At 34.2% G+C, this 21,227-nt stretch overlaps 2 protein-coding genes across 2 annotated transcripts; one reads left to right on the plus strand and one right to left on the minus strand.

Moving 5' to 3' along the window:
• The first annotated feature begins 1,379 nt into the window (after nt 1-1,379).
• LOC123208443 (zinc finger CCCH domain-containing protein 14-like) lies at nt 1,380-6,510 on the plus strand. The gene is made up of 3 exons (XM_044625978.1): nt 1,380-1,651; nt 3,536-3,596; nt 5,459-6,510. Exons 1-3 carry the CDS (start codon nt 1,570-1,572, stop codon nt 6,210-6,212), a joined length of 897 nt encoding a protein of 298 aa, XP_044481913.1. The 5' UTR covers nt 1,380-1,569; the 3' UTR covers nt 6,213-6,510.
• A 41-nt stretch (nt 6,511-6,551) lies between these two features.
• On the minus strand, nt 6,552-19,927 carry LOC123208594. Its single transcript, XM_044626130.1, has 26 exons — nt 19,792-19,927; nt 18,123-18,208; nt 16,673-16,964; nt 16,475-16,543; nt 16,253-16,390; nt 15,902-16,019; nt 14,999-15,081; nt 14,721-14,816; nt 14,327-14,495; nt 14,110-14,252; nt 13,948-14,034; nt 13,533-13,718; nt 13,153-13,320; nt 12,181-12,301; nt 12,010-12,079; nt 11,507-11,594; nt 11,271-11,391; nt 10,945-11,138; nt 10,735-10,871; nt 10,507-10,612; nt 9,078-10,036; nt 8,876-9,023; nt 7,948-8,150; nt 7,407-7,586; nt 7,108-7,253; nt 6,552-6,888 (listed from the first exon to the last, which is right to left on the minus strand). Exons 3-26 carry the CDS (start codon nt 16,913-16,915, stop codon nt 6,695-6,697), a joined length of 4,167 nt encoding a protein of 1,388 aa, XP_044482065.1. The 5' UTR covers nt 16,916-16,964; nt 18,123-18,208; nt 19,792-19,927; the 3' UTR covers nt 6,552-6,694.
• Nucleotides 19,928-21,227: the final 1,300 nt, after the last annotated feature.

Raw genomic sequence — 21,227 nt, forward strand, 5'->3', positions numbered from 1 at the left:
GATTAAATAAAATTAAGTTTAAGTTTATAAATTTAAAAAAACAGAGAGACGGACAATTGTTCTAAAGGTAAATATCTATTTAACAAGTATCAAATAAAAACAATCAGATAACATACCATTATACGAGTGGGTTAAGTGACGAATGACTATTATGCTAGGTGAATATCCATTTTGATAGTTATCTTATACACATTCAATGAAAAAAGGCATGATCTTATTTATCCTTGCATTGCAAAATGGTTCTCTTCATTTTTGTATTGGCCTCGATCGATAGAGAAGGTAAACCGTGACTGAAAAGTGAAAAATGTCAAAATCAACAACTAGGAATCCGTGTGAGTAAGAGATTGTTGCCTTTTTTTAATACATTAGGATGATGTGAACAAATATTATGAATCTAATTTTGAAATAATGAATGTTGAAGCATGATTAATATTCTATTGGATGAGTATTTTTAATAGCGTGCTTGAATTATAAAGGAAAATATTAACTTGTTGGAAATTATGTACCTGAACCAAGTTGGTTCGGCTTTGATTGATACAACTTAAATTTGTTTAACTTAAATCAAATTGAGTTTTCGTAGAAAGAATCAATTTGTTTTTTAAACTAAATCAAACTCAAAATAAAGTGAATATGGTTTGATTTGATTCGAGTTTAATTTAAATTTATGATTTGGATTCATAACTCATTAATAAAATGACATTATTTTACCTATGATTGAGTAAAACAATATTATGTTGTCAATAAATAATAACTTAAGTCACAAATCTAAACTATAAATTTTTTATTCGAACTGAATTTAAACTATTCTTAATTTTGGTCCAACAAACACAAACCAAACTCGAATTCGATCATTACAATTTAAAAAAATATATATTTTCTTTTTTTATCCATATAATCTATAAAAAGAGGAGGGAAAATTGTTTAAATTTTGAGTAAAGAAAAATTATTTAATTTTTAAATTAAGAAGAAAAAAATATCATAAAACTTTGGTTTTTAAAATTATTTTTATTAATAATTTTATTTTTAATTTTAACCAAAATTTTTAATAAAGTTTTATTTATGAGTAAAATTTTTAATTTTTATAAGTTAAAAAAAAGAAAGTTCGAAATTACAGGAAACCAGTCTGTTCGGCCTTTTATAGAAGCCCATTTTAATAGTGCCCCCTAAATTTGTACTGTTTACCTCAATGAACTTCGCCAAAACATAAGCATGAGAGACAACATCCAAAAGCTGGAAGCATCACCAGCAATGCAATCACAAAATAGTACTCACTTGTGACAAGAGCTCACCTGACGTGGCCTTGGATAATAATCGTACTCTCACGTTATCAACGGCATTTAAACCTCACTTTGGATTCCGCCCCTTTATTCAATTTTATTTCTATATAAAATTTTCTAAAAATCTTGTTGTTTTTTCTCCCTCTTCCTCTCTCGAGCCCTAGCTCTCTCTCTCTAGGGTTCTTCTCCTTCTTTGCCTCCAATATTTCCCCCCACTTTCTCCTCAAATTTCCTCTCCTTCTTTCGTTTCTTTCCGCTTCGAATCTCGCCGCGTCTCGCGCGTGCATTGAAGATGGACTTCGGTGGTGGCCGCAAGCGAGGAAGGCCCGACATGGCGCTGAACGGCAATGGTGGAATGAAGAAATCGAAGCAAGGTTAGTGTTTTTACGTTTCTGTTAGTTTTACGTCGTCGTTTTGTGGAAGTGCTTTGAATTTCGTTGTGCGAAGCTCGTCTGTACCGAGTGAGTGTGTGTTTAAGTAGAAAAGTTGTGAAATTGTTGAAGTTTCAAGCTTTTTTAGTTGCTGAGAAAGTAAATTGAATGCTGAAGTTGAAGTCTCGAATTGTTAGATCGATTAGAATATAGGGGCTGGATTCGATTTTATGAATTGTTAGATTGATTTGATTTTTAGATCTTGTTAATGTTATAGATGCTTTTGTAGTAACGCGGAGCATACTGTTTGTAACATTCGTGGTGTTAAGTTAGGTATGGTATCATTTGTGACAAAACAATTTAGAAGTTGTTTAGATACACATTGTTTTAAAATCTGGTACATAGTTTGCCCTAAGATATAATGGCTTGAACTTTGACTATGAAGTTATATTTTGTCAAATGAATATATGGGGAACGGCATATGTTTTGCAAGAGCTGTGATTTAGCACTTTGCACTGAAATATTGGGGGATAGGTCCTGTTTATAATGCGTAGGTGGTGTCTGAGTATTGTCCTTTTGAGTGAGTGACCAAGCAAGTAAACAAGTAAAGCCTAATTTTGTTGTCCTTGGAAATTAAAAATGTGGAAATTGGGTTTCTAATATTTTTTCTTTTTTTTTTTTTTGGTTAAAAAATTTGTGGGACAAAACTCTTTTTTTTGTGAGCTTCATTTAGCTGAATAATACAAGCTAGTGCAAACTTGAAGTAATGCAAGCTAGTGCAAGCTTGAAGTAATGCAATAAAGTAACTACAGATTTATTTTTGTTAATTGAATTTAGATGAGTTTATGCAAGAAGAAACATAAGATTTGAAAGCCCTTTTGTCTTTGTTTATTCCTTGATATCTGTTATTGACCTTGTGCCATAGTTTTTACCATATGGTCTATATTTATATAACACGGTTTCGGGATATTTTACTGAAAATTATTAGTTTCTATGAGGGTTGGGCTAATTTTGCTGAAAGAATAATTTTGGAATCGTTGCATTGCAGGAGTGTTGATGTTGATGGATTTCTTTCCTTTGGTATTGCATTTTTTGTATTTATTTCGTCTACCATGGTTGCACACTTTTAGATTTCAATATGATGCTTACTTTTAAGTTGAGTGGAAGTTAAGTCTTTTGGTTGCATCTGTTCTAGGTGAACTTTTAGCTGTGTAAACGGTATGTGGTTTTTTTGGATTGTGTTTTACCATATCTTATTCTTCTCTTTCTCTTGCTTTTTTCTGATAATGTTGGCATTCCTTTCTTAAATGTGGAAATCATTGATGTTCATTTTTATATTTATGTTATATAAGTTAAATTATGCAATCTGCACATAGATTATATATACTGATTGTACACTGAGCAGATCCATGAAAAGTAAAAGAATGTGCAATTTTTCAACCACCAGCAATTTTATTCCTTTGGAAGTTGAAAACTTAACTCAGCCAAGTTTACTTTTGTACAACTTAGTTAAGCTGATTAATTTTGTTTCTTGGGAACCAAAAGAATGATAAACATAATTTAAATATTCCTTTTTCTTAGTCTCTTAAATTATCTACAGTGAAACACTGACAATATGTAAGAGATTCATAACATTTTAGGAACCTCTCCCGCACTTGGACCTAAATATATAATTGCTCTTCCACTAGTTGAATCTTTTAATTTTAATGAATCTTGTGGTATATATATGCTTTACATAAAAAATATTTATTGATTATTTAAATTTCAGAAAGATTACTTTGTCAGTAAGTATGGGAAGTTGTAACATATTAGATATTCATTAAAGTTCCAAAATTAATAACTCACTGAAATTGTAACTGAGAGAAATTAATTAATGTTCTGCAACAGAAATGGAGTCCATTCCAACTGGTATAGGAAGCAAATCGAAGCCATGCACAAAGTTTTTCAGGTTCAAATCTTAACCTATCTAAAATGAGTAATGTAAATGTAGTTCTATCTATTTGCAGTATTTATAATTTGTAAGAAAATTTTCTTACACAATCTTTGCAAGAAAATTTATGTGATTTGGACTAATGAATTGGAAACTTAAGTTGTGGTACAGGTCATACTTTTGTTCTAATCACAAAAACAAAGACTATTGAACACAGAAATGGTTGATTTCTGAGAGTACCGTCAGTTAACCACTTGCAGAGCTTTATGTAAACTGAAAGCAGTTGCTTGGCGTGCAAATTTTACCCACCATATAATGACTAATTATAATTTATTACAATCTTTTGCGAGTAAAAGCCATGAAATCTGGAACAATGAATAGACATCTAGAGTTTTTGAATGGATATGGTTATTTTTGTTATTGTTTCTTTTTCTTTTCTTTTTGCAAGAGTTTGATATGATTTGCTTGGTGCACTGTGTGTATTCATTATGTTGTTGAGTCACATTGCCTGTTGAGATTTTTTTTTAATTTTAGTTTTTCTCTCAATTACTTTTCATGAATTTACATCTTTCTCAGCTAGAGTGCTGCAAAAAGTTGATATATATCAAAGTGTTTCCACTACATTTGAAACTTTGTATCATATCTTTATTTCGAATCTGTTTTAAGGATGAAACTGTTCTTTCGTGAAATTGGTCTGGTGTCGAGAATATATTATGTGGACTTTACCATGTCTTATGATTATTATGATGCAATGAGATTAAAGCTATGCCTCTATTAAGATCCCAAAATGCCTTGAAACAAGAACATATATATACGGTATGTGTTGTTGTTATCCAATACAGCTATGTTTATGACTAAACTAGAGTTCACAATTCCATTTTTAAAATTTTTGCCTTCTTAACTATCAAAATATCATTTTGTTTTCTAATTAAAATTTAAAGTAGTTTTAATGTACAATGATCCAAAGTAGGGTTGCTAATATTGTCATAATACTTGCCTTAGCTACTAAGATAATATTTTAGCCCTCTATGATATGTGTATGTTTTTAAGTTTTCTCTATAAATATCTTTGTGAATATAGCTCATTACTTTGCATTTGAAAATTTCATGCCTTAACATATGAATGCATTAATTAATGGATTCCTTCGTTAAGAATATAAGTTATTGTTTTGATTATCAATTGCCTTTTAAGGAAACGTGCACTTTTTGTGATGATAATCCGTGTTAGCACAATCTCTTTTTCCTTAGTCTTCTCTGAATTTATTTATAATCTGTGCTTATTAGCTCTTTTGTTTTGACCAATGTGTCTTGGGACATGGTTTCTAGACTTTCAGGCTGTCTTGGGAGAATTATTCTTCGCCTTTGATTCTGAAAACCTATGCATGCCTTGTCTATTTCACCCTTGGTGATACATAGACAAGATGGGATGAATTGATTGGTTTCCATTTATAATTTGATAATACTTCACACTGAATGAAGTTTCAATCATTCTTTGGCTAATATTCTGTTTAGTCTACTTATGGTATGTGTCAACTAAAAGTAAAATGTTTTGACTGATTTATGTTCTACTCAATTTTACGTTTGTTTCAAATAAGGTTCTTTATGCCATCAGTGTGTAAAAGTTCACTCCACATATTGTCTTCAATGTAGTGATAGATGTGTGTGGCTATTTTTGTCCTAGCTCTATTAATAAATGGTTAATGGCTTACTGTTTCAGCAAGGCCTAGAGTTCAGTTTGACATTTAATTAAATAACAGTACTTTATTTGTTAGAGTTTCTGAGTTTTAACTGTATTTTGTTTCTTTCTCTATGCGATTGGGGAATTTCTATATGCATCTATCTCATAAGGGCTCTGATGCACTGCTTTTGTTTGTTTTGTAGTACTTCTGGGTGCCCTTTTGGAGAGGGATGCCATTTCTTGCATTATGTTCCCGGTGGTTTTAAAGCTGTGTCTCAAATGCTGAACCTTAGTGGAACCCCTGCTCTTTCTCCAGCGGCTAGAAACTCTCAAGTCCCACCATCGTTTCCAGACGGCTCATCTCCTCCAGCTGTGAAAACCCGTTTGTGCAACAAATACAACACGGCTGACGGCTGCAAGTTCGGTGATAAATGCCATTTTGCTCATGGTGAGTGGGAGCTTGGCAGGCCAACTGCTCCATCGTATGAAGACCCTCGTTCTATGGGACCCATGGGTGGCAGGATGGGAGGTCGGGTTGAACATCCTCCACAAAGTCTTGGAGCTGCAGCTAGTTTTGGGGCCTCAGCCACGGCTAAGATCAGCATTGATGCAAAGCTTGCTGGAGCCATCATAGGCAAAAATGGTGTGAACTCCAAACAAATCTGTCGCCTCACTGGAGCCAAACTTTCGATTAGAGACCATGAAACAGATCCCAACTTGAGGAACATTGAGCTGGAGGGTACATTTGACCAGATCAAACAAGCCAGTGCGATGGTTCGTGAGTTAATTGTAAATGTCGGTTCTGGCTCTGGACCTACAATGAAGTCAAATTCCTCGGCTCAGTCAAACAACTTCAAGACGAAGCTCTGTGATAACTTTGCAAAAGGTTCTTGTACCTTTGGCGACAGATGTCACTTTGCCCACGGAGCTGAAGAATTACGCAAATCGGTGATATGAGGGTTGATGATGCCCATGGTCTGATTTTCTTTATGTTTATCCCCTGTTTTTAGGACTATTAATTGCTGTTATAGCTTATTGTATTTGGCTTGTTTATGATTAAGTTTTTGTTTTTCCGGATGCAGAGACGGACAAAATGACATATGCACAAGAATTTAGGTTTTTCATTTAAAGATTTAGTGAGATGGCCTTTGGCAATTCCTTGTACAACTCTTCTAATTGAAAATGCCCGTCTTTGCAGGACATTATTATATGAAACTTTTATTTCAGGCATGTCAATAAACTTTACGTTTGATTTTCTTTTTCCATTTAATATTTAGAAATAATACGAATTGAGAGTTATTAAATTAATCAATACTGTTGTATTGAATTTCAGATCAGAGAGGTTTTCATTCCATTTATTTATAGGGTTTACTGACATTACATTCTCTTGCAAATAAAGAAAGTTGTTCGAATGTTATGCATAGAAAATCACCGAGTTGCTAAACGATATTTATCACCTCATACTCATGGCAAATTCTGAGAGGTGATTGCTTGGAGACCGGCCTCTCTTCAGACCACAGTTCCAAATTGACTCTGGCTGGTCCCCAGTGGATGTAACACTTGTAAACTTCCTCGGCGTTAAATCGATTCACAAGCCCCAAACCGACACGCCCATCCACTAAAGTCCATTTGCCTGGAATGAAAATCACAATAAAACCAAAATGAATCAATGATAAATAAAAGGGCAAAGAGACAAAAATGAACAGAAATGGATCCAGTTTAGTCCTAGTTTAAAATTTCTCCAAGCTATTGTCAATGTTCATCCATCTGTTGGCTCAGTTTATTGATTCTCAAATCTAAATGGTCCGGCAAATATTCTTTTTCAAGTTAAAGAAAATATAGAGAGTATCACCGTTGGGCAGAAGGTCTCCTTCAAAAAACTGGTCCGCAGATTCTGGCCACACTTCATGCTTAGACCCATTGACGGAGGTAAATGAGACAAAAGATTCTGTGGGATGCATAAGGTTGAACGTTGGGTGGACTCTTATGCATATCAGCCTGTACACAAAATACGTTGTTGAAGGTATGCATGATGCGAATGAAATAACCAAAGTGGAGAGTTGAATATATTACTAAATGATTCAGAATTAGCGTTTTTACCAGTAAACATTACAAAGATTTAAAAAAAAAAGAAAAGAAAAAGGAGCATACCTTGAAAATCCACCAGATCCGGCACCTACTTTGAGAGCTCTAATGCTAGAATCAATTTGAAAGACCGTCGGATTATTTTTAGGCATGGTTATCTTCCGCTCAAGAACCAGCCCACCACCGATATCAAGTCCTAATAGAAGTGATTTCTCCTCTCCAACATCATCATGCACAAGATCCCTCCTACAGAAACATAAAACAACAGAAAGTATATAACATCTGGATTAAGCATACTGCTATTAGCTTGATTTTCTCCACCGTCAGCTAAATAAAACAAACACGTCTTAGGGATATAGTTACCAACACATACAAAAGGATAACTCTATCACAAATATCTCTATGCAGTTCCACTTAAGCCAAAATGTTTGTAGTATAGAGCTCATTCTTTATTTACATGGACAATTGCTACGACATCGTATTTACAAATCCATAAACGACAAACGACACGGCATGACTTATTGAACCCATCTACGTCGTTGTATGACTCTGTCAATTATTCAAACACTACTGCCAACGAACTTCTGCATGCCCACATTCAATTTACTTTGCAACAGTGCCCCTCTCCTTAGCTTCCGAGTCCTCAAGGAAGCCTGGAAAACACTGGCGAAGATCATCAGCAAATTCCCATATAGCAATCTCTTTCGGTTCTCCTTGCCACTGAATTAAAAGCTTAGCTGCAGCCACATCACCCCGACGAACAAGCTTCCGATCAAGGATTGAATGAGGAAGACAAAGACCTTGCTGGCACTAGGGAGGCAACGTAGGAGACGCCTGAACACGAGCATAAGCAGGACGAAGTTCAGATACATGAAACATGTTGTGGATTAATGAATCGAAAAGAAGCTAGAGGCGGTATGCAATTGGTCCAATAATATCAGTCACAGCAAATGGACCAAAATATTTAGGATGGAGCTTTTGGTTGCCACGATGCATGGTCACCTGCCTATAGGGTTGTAATTTAACATAAACCTTATCACCTACGTTATATTGTCTGTCAGTCCGACCCTTATCAGCTAGAGCCTTCATACGATGTTGAGCCTTCTGCAAATTCTTCTGAAGAATGTTAATGGTGACCTCTCGTAGTTATAGCATGGTATCAACCTCAGCCACCAGAGAGTCCTTCAGAAAATAAAGGATATGAAGAAGGGCAGGGTATCCATATAAAGCTTCAAAGGGTGACATTTTAATAGCCGAATGGTGGCTGGTATTATACCAAAACTCAGCCAATGACAGTCAATGGAACCACGTATAGGGAAGGTCCCCTGCCATGCATCTCAAGTAACCTTCCAAGCATCGATTGACTACCTCAGTTTGCCTATCGATTTGTGGATGATATGCTGTCGAATACTACAAATGAACGCCTTGTAGCTTGAAGAGCTCCAGACAATATCTCCTAGGTTTGCTAGCCATTGAACTCCCAGAATAATATCATAACTATTCAAGGGTAATGTATAAGCATCAACCCAAAACACCTGGTCTTGAATTTTTAATTCCAATCCTTCACACAAAGCAGCACATCTCAACTCTTCTCCATTAGCAACCACTACTCTTACTCCATTCACCTTACTCAAAGTACATCCTACCTTACATGCCAACTGCCCATTCACAAAATTATGTGTACTGCGAGAATCAATAAGAATGTAAAACCATTTACCATATGTTCCCCTGACTCACATGGTTCTCGAGCCACCGATTCCTTGCAACGCCTGTAGTGAGAGTTGCATTAGACCTTGCTCTTCAGCCACAACCTCTAGTTCATCCAATTCATTAGAATCCTTTTCCACAAGGTCATTCAGTTGCAACATGAAAGTCTGTTTCCGTTTGCATTTATATTTGGGAGTGTATTTTTCATCACACCAAAAATAGATACCCTTAGCTCTTTTCTCGTCGAAATTTCTATTAGGACCAGCCTTATTATTAACAATAGAATTAGTTGAATTAATTGTCCGAGGTGGATTAGGTGCAGGTAGCAATCCAACATTAGTGAACGGTTTCTGCGGATATGTAGTAACGCTGTAGTGATAGGAAGAAGCCTTAGGTGCGGAGGGTACATAAGGCGTGCGATTCACTGGTTTCGGTTGATCCTTAATGGCTACCACCATTATCTCCTGTAGCTTGGCTAACGCATAAGCTTCTGACAATGTCTTTGGTCGGAACATTCTTACTGGCATTTGTAGAGTATCCACTAGACCAGACAAGAAGAAACTCAGTGCCTGATCTTCTTTGATTCCAACTCTAGGATAAAGCTCGTCCAATTCATTCAAATATTGCTGTAAGGATTCAACCTGCCTTAAATTCCTTAGATCAGCCAATGGATCATCATAGAAATAGTTTCCGAACCTAGCACGCATAGCAGTTGCATACTCCTCCCAATTTATCACCATATCAGTTCTAGATTTCATAAATCCTTGGTGCCACTGAATGGCGCATTCCTCCAAATGTAATGCTGCTACCTTTACTCGATCCTCATTCGAAGTACCATCCACGTCGAAGTAATATTCAACTTTGGTAATCCAGCTGTCAAAATGATCGCCGTCGAAATGCGAAAAATCTAGACGCGTCACCTTCTCCCAAGATGATCGCATTTCTGATGCTCCTCTAGAGTTACCTTTTTCACTTTTTTTCGTAGCCAACTGTGATTGCGTAATGACTTCTGTTTGCTAAAGGCTCAATCTGCCTATTAGTTTCCTAATCTTATCAATTGATTCCTTCACGAATTCCTGTTGTCGCTTCTCAAATTCCGAAACTAAACTCGTAACCATCTGGCTAAACTCTCACCGCATCTCCTGTATTCTTGTACCGTCAGCCATTGCCAGGAGCGATGCTCTGATACCAACGATACAACTCAGTCTAATTCACACTAATACAGAAACACACACAAAAGAAGGAGAAGAAGATACAGAGAATTCTGAAAGAAAAGACAGTCACACGTTTTTCATTTTTCCACTTAAGCCAAAATGTTTGTAGTACAAAGCTCCTTCTTTATTTACATGGACAATTGCTACGACATCGTATTTACAAATCCATAAACGACAAACGACACCGCATGACTATTGACTTATTGAACCCATCTACATTGTCGTATGACTCTATCAATTATTCAAACACCACTGCCAACGAACTTCTGCACGCCTACATTCAGTTTACTCTGCAACACATTCCCATGTGCTCGAAAACCCTTTACGCATCTGGAATTGGCTTTGCATTTCCTGCATTAAACAATCACTCATCAGAATCAATGGATACATTGACTGAGATTGGCTGCACTACATGAAACAAGTTTTAATGAAAGTTCAAGATACCATTGAAAGGGAAAAAAAAAACTGAGCACCAGACAACAATGGCTAAGCAATATTTACTCAATCGTGTCTTGTACTGCTCTTTACTAGTAGACACTAGATCAGAAATTTCATTTTCTGAAGGCAGTCTAATTTGCAAAGCCTTTCCATCCATCCCACATGTATTGATCTGTTAGAGGAAAGTTAGATTATTAAAAACCATTGAAGACATAATTTAAACTCTCAATGAAAGTAAGACTCACCATTGCACCTTCACCAAGCAATAACTTGACATTCAGACGTCGTTGTGGCCTCTTCCAAGATCCTTCAGTTGCAGAAATTCTAACAGTAACCATTGATTCTTGAAGCTCAGCCAAATAGTGTGTCAATAGATATTGACCTTCAGTGAATCCATATCCATCACCATCATCTTCAAATAGAATACCTTTTGCTTTTCCTGCAAGTAAAAAGAACCGACTTATATAACAGCTAACAGAGAGCAGCAACATAATATCATTGCAAAAAGTTGGAAGAGTTAATCTTAAGTGGTTCTATTCATTTACTGAAAATATTGAATGCGTAAAAATACCATTTTCATCTAAAGCCACAAGAAGTGTCAAGTCATCTGATGGATCAGATTCACCAACATGCTGATAAGGAGGACCTACAGGTATGATAGATCCACCTTGCAAAAATAAAGCTGGTAAATCCTGAAATACCCAAAAACAACCAAAATAAAACAAAGATCTAAAAACATCAAGAATTGTCAAGGAGTACGAGATAGTCCACAAAAAAATATACATAAATTTCTCCAGAAATGCATACCGGATGTGAATCATCAAAATCAAAACTTTGCCAAATTCCATTCGGCAATGTACATTGCAACTTATCCAACCTCTGATCGGGCATAGAGCTAATCAACAAGAAATTTTGATGTTAGTATATTTAAAGTAAACCATAAAGTTCTCTAACTTAACCCCACTCTCAACAGCATATGGTTGCCATGCTAGTAGATAGCATCCAGTAGTAAAAGTTCAAACAGTTTCAATATATAAATCCAAAATTAAACGGATATTGAAGAATAAGAAGGAACTATTGCAAACTTCTGTGACACTGAAGGCCGTAACTTAAAAAGCAATCTTCAGCAGCAAATGAAAAAATGCATTTCAAAGTATGGAAAGGTTTAAAGTTAATAAAATATATGGTTAAACCTTAATGTGCTACAAATATATTCTAAAGGATAAAGAAAATTAAAATTGGAAATTCAGACATACAAATACAACTATTGTTCTAGTGTCCACTATTACTGCATAGAAGAAAGCAAGTACCTTGCACAAACTAAAAGTGAACCCAACAAAAATGAATTTTCCAGCGTTCTCAAGCTGGGATCTTTTGGATCTGCACAAGTAATAAATATGTTTAAAATCCAACATTAAAAGAGTAACATATTACATGAAGCACCTCAATGGAACCATATTAATCAAACTACATAAACCTACCAGCAAAAAAGGTAGGAGTTGCCACTGGAATGCCTGTTGTATGAGCGATATAAAAGAGAGTGTATATGTGTGGTAAAAGGCGGTAGCGCCTCTTTATGGCTAGGCGACAAACTTCTTCACACTGATCAACAGAACAGTAGTTAGTCTTACATATTAAGATTGGCAGTGGATTGAAAATCTAAACTGAAAGAGAATCATGGCTATTTTCACCCAAATAAATAATAATACTATTCTAGGTGACTACAAGCGAAGGATTCAGGCAGTGCTTTCTACTCATTTTATATAAATTTTTTAGCCCAGCTCAATATTGTTGGACTACTCTACATAATTTTATTTCCCCAGCTCTTGGTTATGCCAATTCAGACGATGACTATATGGCACTAGCTCTGTTTCTCCCCTGGGAGATTGATTTCTTTTGAGGACAAGCAACATATATTTCAATCAAGAGTTTCAGAGAAGTGAAGCAACATGTTTGTCACCAAAATTACTGAGACATTTCTGCTCTGGCATCCTCTAGTTAAGGAATTACAATCTTCCCTCCTTTACTGTGATAACATAAATGTTATACAAGTTTTGAGTACTTTTGTTCAGTGAGCAAACCCATCACATCAAATCAGTTGCCCTTCAATTAGTCAGCATATTATCTTGCTTAAATATTCTAGCTACCCATCTCCTGAAAGATTTTCAAAATATTTAACACATTTTCAAGATTTCTTTCAGCAAAGGATTTTTCCTCCAAAGCATTTAAAGCAATAGTTCTGTATATAGTGAGGTCTACAAATGCTAATTTTCCGACATATATTTGAGTTTTTTCACAGATCAATAATAGTTCAAAAATACATATTCTCAAAACTCTAATACGTAAGACTGCTGGCCTAGTTATTAATTGAAGTAACCAACACACTCAGTTTTGCAATCAGAAAGAAGATTATTATCAAATTGCTCTACAGAAAGACAAAGCTTTGGACATACCTCCTCACCAAAAGACCAGGGTTCATGGTCAGTTGTGCCTGCTCTAGAGTGCCCACGACAGAAAGGAAACATGGCACCTATACCCATCCACCGTCCAAAAAGTTTGGGCGTTGCGTTTCCAGCAAAACCACCAATATCAGGTCCTGAAAGTGGTTGACCACTCATTCCCTGAACACAAAGTAAGCCATATATTAGAGCATAGAAAATTACAATTCCACTTTCACAACATGCAGCTCTAAAATTTTTCTAAGTTGAGAAAGTACATTGTGCACAAATGGAGGAAAAGATAGATAAAGGCACAACTTTTAACAAAAGGCACAATATATTTAGTGCGTAAAACATGCTTCCTACAAACAGCAAAAACACCCAAATCTACTTACCAATTGAAGTACCATAGAAATAGACATATGAAGGTGCTCCCAAGTTGAAAGATTATCTCCTGTCCATGTTGCAGCATATCTATGGCTACCGACAAATCCAGCTCTGGTCAGAACAAAAGGACGCTTATTTTTATCAGCTAATTTCATGCCTTCATGTGTAGATCTTGCCATTAACATGCCATACACCTAATATCAGCAACCAATATCAAGAAATCAAGTTTTGAAATGTCTGGTGATATAGAAAGTACTAAGAAGTACAGCCATCATAAAAAAATAATTTATTAAGTGGATGGCTATCATTACACTGGCAAAACTTTTACTGGATTAAAGAGGATGTATTCAAGTTAAAATTGCCAAGAAAAGAAATGTACAGCATGTATCATAAAAGATACCAGACTAGAGTTGAAGACTATACATTGTGGTAGTGAGAATGATTCTGGCAACCTCCAAGTTCTTTATCTCCATCGTGAATGTTGCTCTCAGGCATTGTCTTAGTTACTGACTGCAAGAAGAATATAATGAAACCAGTACACAAATAGATAAAAGCCCATCAAGCAGAGGCAAATGTAAGATTTACCTTGAAAACAGCTGGCTCATTCATATCATTCCATATACCATCAACTCCACAAGAAACAAAATCCTTAACCAGACTTGCCCACCAAGAACGAGTTTTTGATTGTGTAAAGTCAGGAAAGACACAAGGACCAGGCCATACCTCCCCTGAAAGATAAACATAGGTAACTTTAACACCCTCAACCTGGACAAAGATTTAATACCAAATTAAGGAAATATACCAACAAAAGGTGTTCCGTCTGACGTTTTAATCCAGACATCATTTTTTGTTCCACTATCATACACAAAATAACCATCTTCATGCTTGATTCCAGGATCAAGCATCCAGATTGCTTTGAAGCCAATATGGTGCAGATCCTTTACCAAAGATTTTGGATCCGAGAAATGCTCCTGCAAGAAATCATTATAACACATTTCAGCTGTCAAAATGATACTTTTAGATTTGCCATTTCACCTAGATTTCCTCTTTATTTCTTTTTATTCTTGCTTAAAACATCTATCTATATAATAAAATAAAATAATAATGAAAAAACCACTGAAAGAAAATAACAACTATATAAGAAGGTTTATCAATTCCAAAAACGTATACCAATTGATTGCAGTTATCATCCATACCTTGTTGAAAGTAAAACAACGAAAACCATCCATATAGTCAATATCCATCCATATGACATCACATGGTATACCCTTCTTGCGAAATATTTTGCTAACCTACAGATACAAATTGGATCAATCAAGAGAAAATGTTCAAAAACAGAAGGGTTGGGCGAACAAACTTTAGACATAACAAAACTTAAAGTTGGTTTCTTCATAAATAACAGCAATCAGAAAGAGAACCTCATTTAGAGACTGCATTTGTCAATCTCGATCAGTAAGAACAAACAGATACCAACCTCAAGAACTCTCTGATCAGAATCATAACTCCAACGGCACTGGTGATAGCCTAAGGACCATTTTGGGGGCATAAATATGGTTCCTAATGAGAATGTCATCAATTATACAGCATTAGTCCCAATCATAATAACATCAAAGAACCAAATAAAAGAAGATTCAAAAAGCTACCTAAGCATTAACCTATATGCCAAAAGGCAGCAATTCTCTACACGTGATAAGTGATGACAATGCAAAATTGAAGACAACTTTTTCACGACCATCACTACCCAGTTTAGCCTGAGAATGCTATCAATTTTACTCTAGACAGTAAATTACAGGCACACTCAAGGAAACAAGGTCATGCACAGATAAGAACTTATAAATAATAATATAAGCAATGAATTTAAAGTAGTCAACCCATCGAGTGCAAATGCCACAATCAGAGACTTGGTGTTACTCAAACTTTTTAACCTGTCAAACTATTATTTGTTACTATAAATGAGCAGGAGACACCAAAACCCCCAAAATATAGGCACACAGACACACTGTATCTACTTTATCTAGAGAATCTGAGCTTTTGGACACACTCACACGTACAAATGCTGTTATACTTTGAGTATATTTGCATATGCTGACTAGAACATCCTATGTTTTTTACAGAATTGGAGGTTCAGGTTTTCATAAGTCTCCTGTGATTATCAAATTCAACCGGTCCTCCAGTGTTCAACAAAGCAAACTTTCAGTAAGACAACTGTCTCAGAAACAAAATTTTAAATGACATTGAACATAATAACAACAAAAGAGTTAACTTGTGTTACACATGCGCCAATTAATAAATGGAAGTCATCATGGTATCATAAAAAACATATAAATAAATATGGAGCACTTGAAGAAATGAATGCCTGGATTGTCTAGGAGATTACCAGTTGCATGAGACAGGGAAACCAAAACAGCAGAGGGAGAAGTAAAAGGACCAAATGTAATCACGGGATATGGGGATGGAGCAATGAACTGTATAGTTGATTCTTTTCTCAGATCAATCTGCCAGCAAAGAATGGGGTGGTGGACCATTAAAAATGTATAAATATATGTAAATCATAAAGTGTTGAAACAGTTTTACTTTTGTTGAAATACTATTAATCCCAAAAGCTTAAGAAAATTGAAAAGCACCCAACAAAAGCAACTAAGCTCCTGACATCTTGGTCCATCAGGCTCTGATACTAGGTTGGGGCAATAATAAACTAAAGATCTTCACAAGTGGCAGGACACCCCACCTCACAACACCTTGTTGTGTCAGCAAGAACCCCCAATGCCTCTCCATTTGGAAGGACAGCAAGCACCCAGGGATGTGACTGGTACAAGGATGTAGTTCCAGGACCATAACCATATGCATTTGTATTCCACGTAAAAATCTACAGAAAAAGGAACATCAAATTTTTGAGAGCAGAAATATGTTTTACTATTGGTATTTAAAAGAAGTTTAAAACAAAACTCACTCTTTTTCCCGTCCGTTCTAGCTGCCCACTGACTTCCCCAGTTCCATAAAACGAGGTACCAACAGGGAGCTAAACCAGAACCAAATCCACCAAATTAATGATGGTACAGAAAAACACATAACAAGTAACATAGGTTATACACATCACAAAAAGCATTTTAGGAGGTAAAATGAGTCAAAAGATAATACAGTAACTAACCTCAAGTTGCACAATCTGCTGGCCCATATGAGATTTATAGGTTGGGGCATATAAAGGGGCCTTATGAGTCATGATTGGCATGTCCCTATCCTTGTTATTTACAAAAGAAAGACTGGGATATGCTGCATCTCTATCATCCACAGAACAATCAAATCGGAAAACCCCATCCTCCAAGATAGGTTGAAAAATCATATCCCCTGAAACATCATCTGTGGTGATCACCTTCCCTTTGTAATCTGCCATTCTAGCTATCACTCTTCCACCGATTAATTTCTTGTTCAGTCTCCACTCTCTGCATGCCAATAATTAGTAGTGGGATTTAAGTTAATTTTGTCTTTCTGTTAAGTATTGTTACAATAAATTGACTTAATTTTGTAAATATGTGACTGCATGTGTCTTAATGGTGTGCTTACCTTTTTCCCTCACTAAACCAGAAGAGTTCATATTTCTTTTTCTTTAAATTGAACATCAGCAAATAATTCCACATAATTGTCCCTCCAAATGTTAAGTATCATGGTTTATATTATATTATTTGTTAGTAAAATCTTGAAAACAATAGTTTAACCATAATTATTATGTACTGTAATTCAGCCGTTTGATTAAAATTATCTATTTCACTGATTTATTTACACAATTTTTTTATAGTATATATTTTTTTAAATTTTTTTCCAAACCTTTTGGCAAATTAGTTATTTGGATATCAGAAATATAAAATAAAAAAGAATTTTGTAGCCATATTTTGAACATATAAAATTGCAAAATTCTTTATAAGAAAAAACACCATCTAACAATAACAAATTAAAAAATGTACTTGACAGGGTTGATCTGCAATTTGGTCTTGAAGCTGTAGCATGAAAACTTGAACCGAGGTTCTAAAAATATTTGCTTGATGGTACTTGATTTTGATTTGCATTATCAAGAAAGTGAACCGCTTCATCATCATATTGAAAAATAATTTATCAGCAATTAACATCTTCCAAAGAAATTTCATGCAATGCATCTTTTGAAAACAAAAATGGAATACAACAAGAAGCCATTAACTAAAACAGAATCTAATACCAGAATATATTCACAAGAAAAAAAGAAAGGACCACAAGTTTAAAGATATTGTAAATATCTGCAATTCATGCATACTGATAACCTCCGATTAGTATATTTAATATCAACAATATTTTTGAGTAAAAGATTAACCAATAAATCATAGCAAATATAAACAATAAATATTAAGCCAAACTGAAAAAATGCCCATTCATTCCTCCATTCCAAGTGCAAATCCTACTAAGAGATGACTTAAGAAAAAACATGAAAACCAGATTCAAGAACACCACATCATCATCTGTTCTGGTGTCAACAATATGACAACAAGCACACACTATCAGAGAGCTTCATGAGAAGCATCAATTCAGAAGGCACAGAAAAGCAATAATTTTGCTCAAAATTTTTCACCAACCTCAAGCCAATGGAAAGTCCAATAGTGGCTTTTACACTTCTTCAGAGATCTGAAATGGTAAAAAGGACTTGAATCAAGAATATCATCTGTGTCCACAAAACAAATTGATGAACTTCAGCTAGTTTTAACTTATGCAAACTAAAAGAGACATCTAAGCAAATGGTAAGCACAAGAAGCCAATGCACAATCAGAAATATGAACTTCAACTCAAATAGTGCTAACTAACATAATAAAACAGAAATCAACATATGAGTACTAATCACATCGTCAAAGTAGAAATTAATGGATAAGATGGAAATTTTGCATATCAAAGTCTGTTACCAAGTCAATCCCATCCTTTGAGTAGCTGAACTGCCACCTATTTAAATAAAGTCGTGTTACTACTAAGCAACTTCATTGAAGAAAGGAAGTGCATGCATGACTAACAACTCAACCTTACAACGTCCTAAGGGAAAATTGTCAAGAAAAACTAGAGAATAGACCATACAAAAAAATTCTTTTTTTTTCCTCTCTGATCACCCATAAATCTTTGAACATGCTTAAAAACTCAACTTTAATACTGAGACCCTTGCCAAACTTTAAAATTTTTAAAAAGAAAGGAACTCATAGCTTTTCATCAAGGTGTTTGTTCACTGTTGTTTTCTGAATATTGTTTCTTATTTTCAAAAACAAATTGCTAAATCAATTTTCAGTTTTCTGAATACAAGTTGAAAACATCATTTGGTGTTTTTAGTTTTTGATAACTAATCTTTTCATAAAAATTGGGATTGCTTGGTTTTTATAGGAATGATAATGTTGCCCAAAAAATATAATTTACTCTAAACATATAAAATGACCTTCAGTAACATTCAACATCTTAAAAACTCAATGATTAATGATAGTAAAATATTGTTGTAAATTATTAAAACACCATTGAACATCATTAAAACATCATATCAGTAAAGTTACCAGTCTAATAATATATCAAGGCCATATATTGAATTATTTCATTCTTTCTCAATTGAGTACTTCTACGGATATTACACATACAAAAGATGGATACAAAATTATACATACAAAGTAATGTGACAATGTCCATCAATTGACACATCATTCATCCTTGTTTAATGAGTTATTTTGCACTACATTATTTTGTATGAGAGACTTTTTATGCAAACTTTTCACATGTAGTATTATTCTTTTCAAATATTGCACCAAACAGATTTTCTCATTTTCATAATACTCTTTCCACATAGACATTTGCTAAAACCAAGGTTAGTAAACACCTACATCATGAAATTACATTAACACTCAAAACAATGGGTGTAAAAATAATTGAATTAACAGTAACATAAAAAAAATAAGTAAGGCCGAAAATTGATCAACAAAAAGTTGTAAGAATTAAAATTTCATTTCATATATTTTCATTATTATGACAAAAAATTCATAGATTAAGGCTCCAAGTTGATAAGCAAAAGTTGTTCCCAACATGTTAATAATGCGGCTACTAAGCAAATTCTTTAGAGGCGTTTGATCAAACACCTATCAAGCAATATCAATTGATTAGATGATTATAAATAGATTACAATTCAGTCACATAAACACGATCGCAGTGAACAGAATCAAGAATGAGGAGTATTTCGAAATTTAATAAATTAGAAAGTAAAACGAAACAATGATAATGATAAACCTCTTTACTTGACTGAGAGTCTGAGCCAAATTAAGAAACTATTGGATCGAGAAGTGAACTGAAGAGCCACTAACAGTGAGACAGGCGGATAGAACGAAGATCGGGTTTTAGATTGCCGTGCGTTGAAAATTTGTGCGTTTTGGTCATTTTCTAGTTATAAACTTGTCGTTTTGTTGTCTAATACTTAAACGACGTGTTTTTTGTTTCAGAAAATACAAAACGCCTTGACGTTTCTGTTTGCAAATTTATTTTGTGTGCCCTTAAGAATGATATTTTATTTATTAATTTTTTTACTAATTTAATGATTTAATTATTTAAAAGTTAGGAAATATAAGACGTTGTTATATATGGTTGATTATACACCACGTTTGCAAGTTTGAAAATTTGATGAGAATGCGTCAAATATAAGAAGAATATAAGCACGAGTTACGTCAAATATGAGAAGAAGATAAGATAAGCACAAATAACACGTCAAATGAACCCAACATTCTAAATACTAATTATAAAATCAAAAATTTTATAAATATAAAATTGTTATGCATGATGGATTTTTCCACCACATGTTTTTGACTTTAACCAAATGGTAATGTAAAGACATTAAATATCTAGAAACTTGTCTTGGAAGAAACCCATTTTTGTTGACCGGAGGGGCGGCAAATTCCCTAAAAATACCCCCTTCCTCTTCTCATGAATATACACACTTCTTTATCCAAAATTTGCTTCTTATTTCTTCACTCTTGCCTATTTCTTCTTCTTTTGTAGCTTTGGCTTAATGAGATAATAATTCTCTTTTTACAATTCACTCATTTTACCATTTATTTCATTATATTTATACATGTTATCAACACGATCAGTTATCATTTGTAATCTGAAGTTTACAAAAACCAAAAATCTGAATCGAAAATCCCGATATTATTTGAATAATTATTTTTATTGTATTTTATTTATTTGAATATTTATTTATTTGTATCTTTATTTATTTGAATCTTTATTTTTATTTATATCCGATTTACAACTTGAAACTTGTAAAATCGTGAGAATATATGTATATGTGTCTGAAGTCCCAAGTTTTACAATTTATAACTTGAAGTTTGTAAAATCATAAGAATACATATATATGCTCTGGAAGTTGCAAGTTTCATCAAAGTCTTTATTTAAGAATAATGATATCCCCTTTGCAACCTGAAATTTGCATAAAGTGTGAAAAATATGGACTTGAAGTCCAAAATATAATCAGAATGCTATTATAATATTCTGAATATTAATTACAAAACCAGAAGTTTTGTAGATATAAGATAATATATAGACCTGAAGCTTTCAAAATTAGTCGCAATATTTCTCCTACAAAATCAGTTGTTTTATAAATATGAGATAATATTTGAATTTGAAGTTTCAAATATTAACTCATATATATTGTCTACAAAACCAGAAGTTTT

Source organism: Mangifera indica, chromosome 2 (assembly GCF_011075055.1).
Source record: "Mangifera indica cultivar Alphonso chromosome 2, CATAS_Mindica_2.1, whole genome shotgun sequence".
NCBI lineage: Eukaryota > Viridiplantae > Streptophyta > Magnoliopsida > Sapindales > Anacardiaceae > Mangifera > Mangifera indica.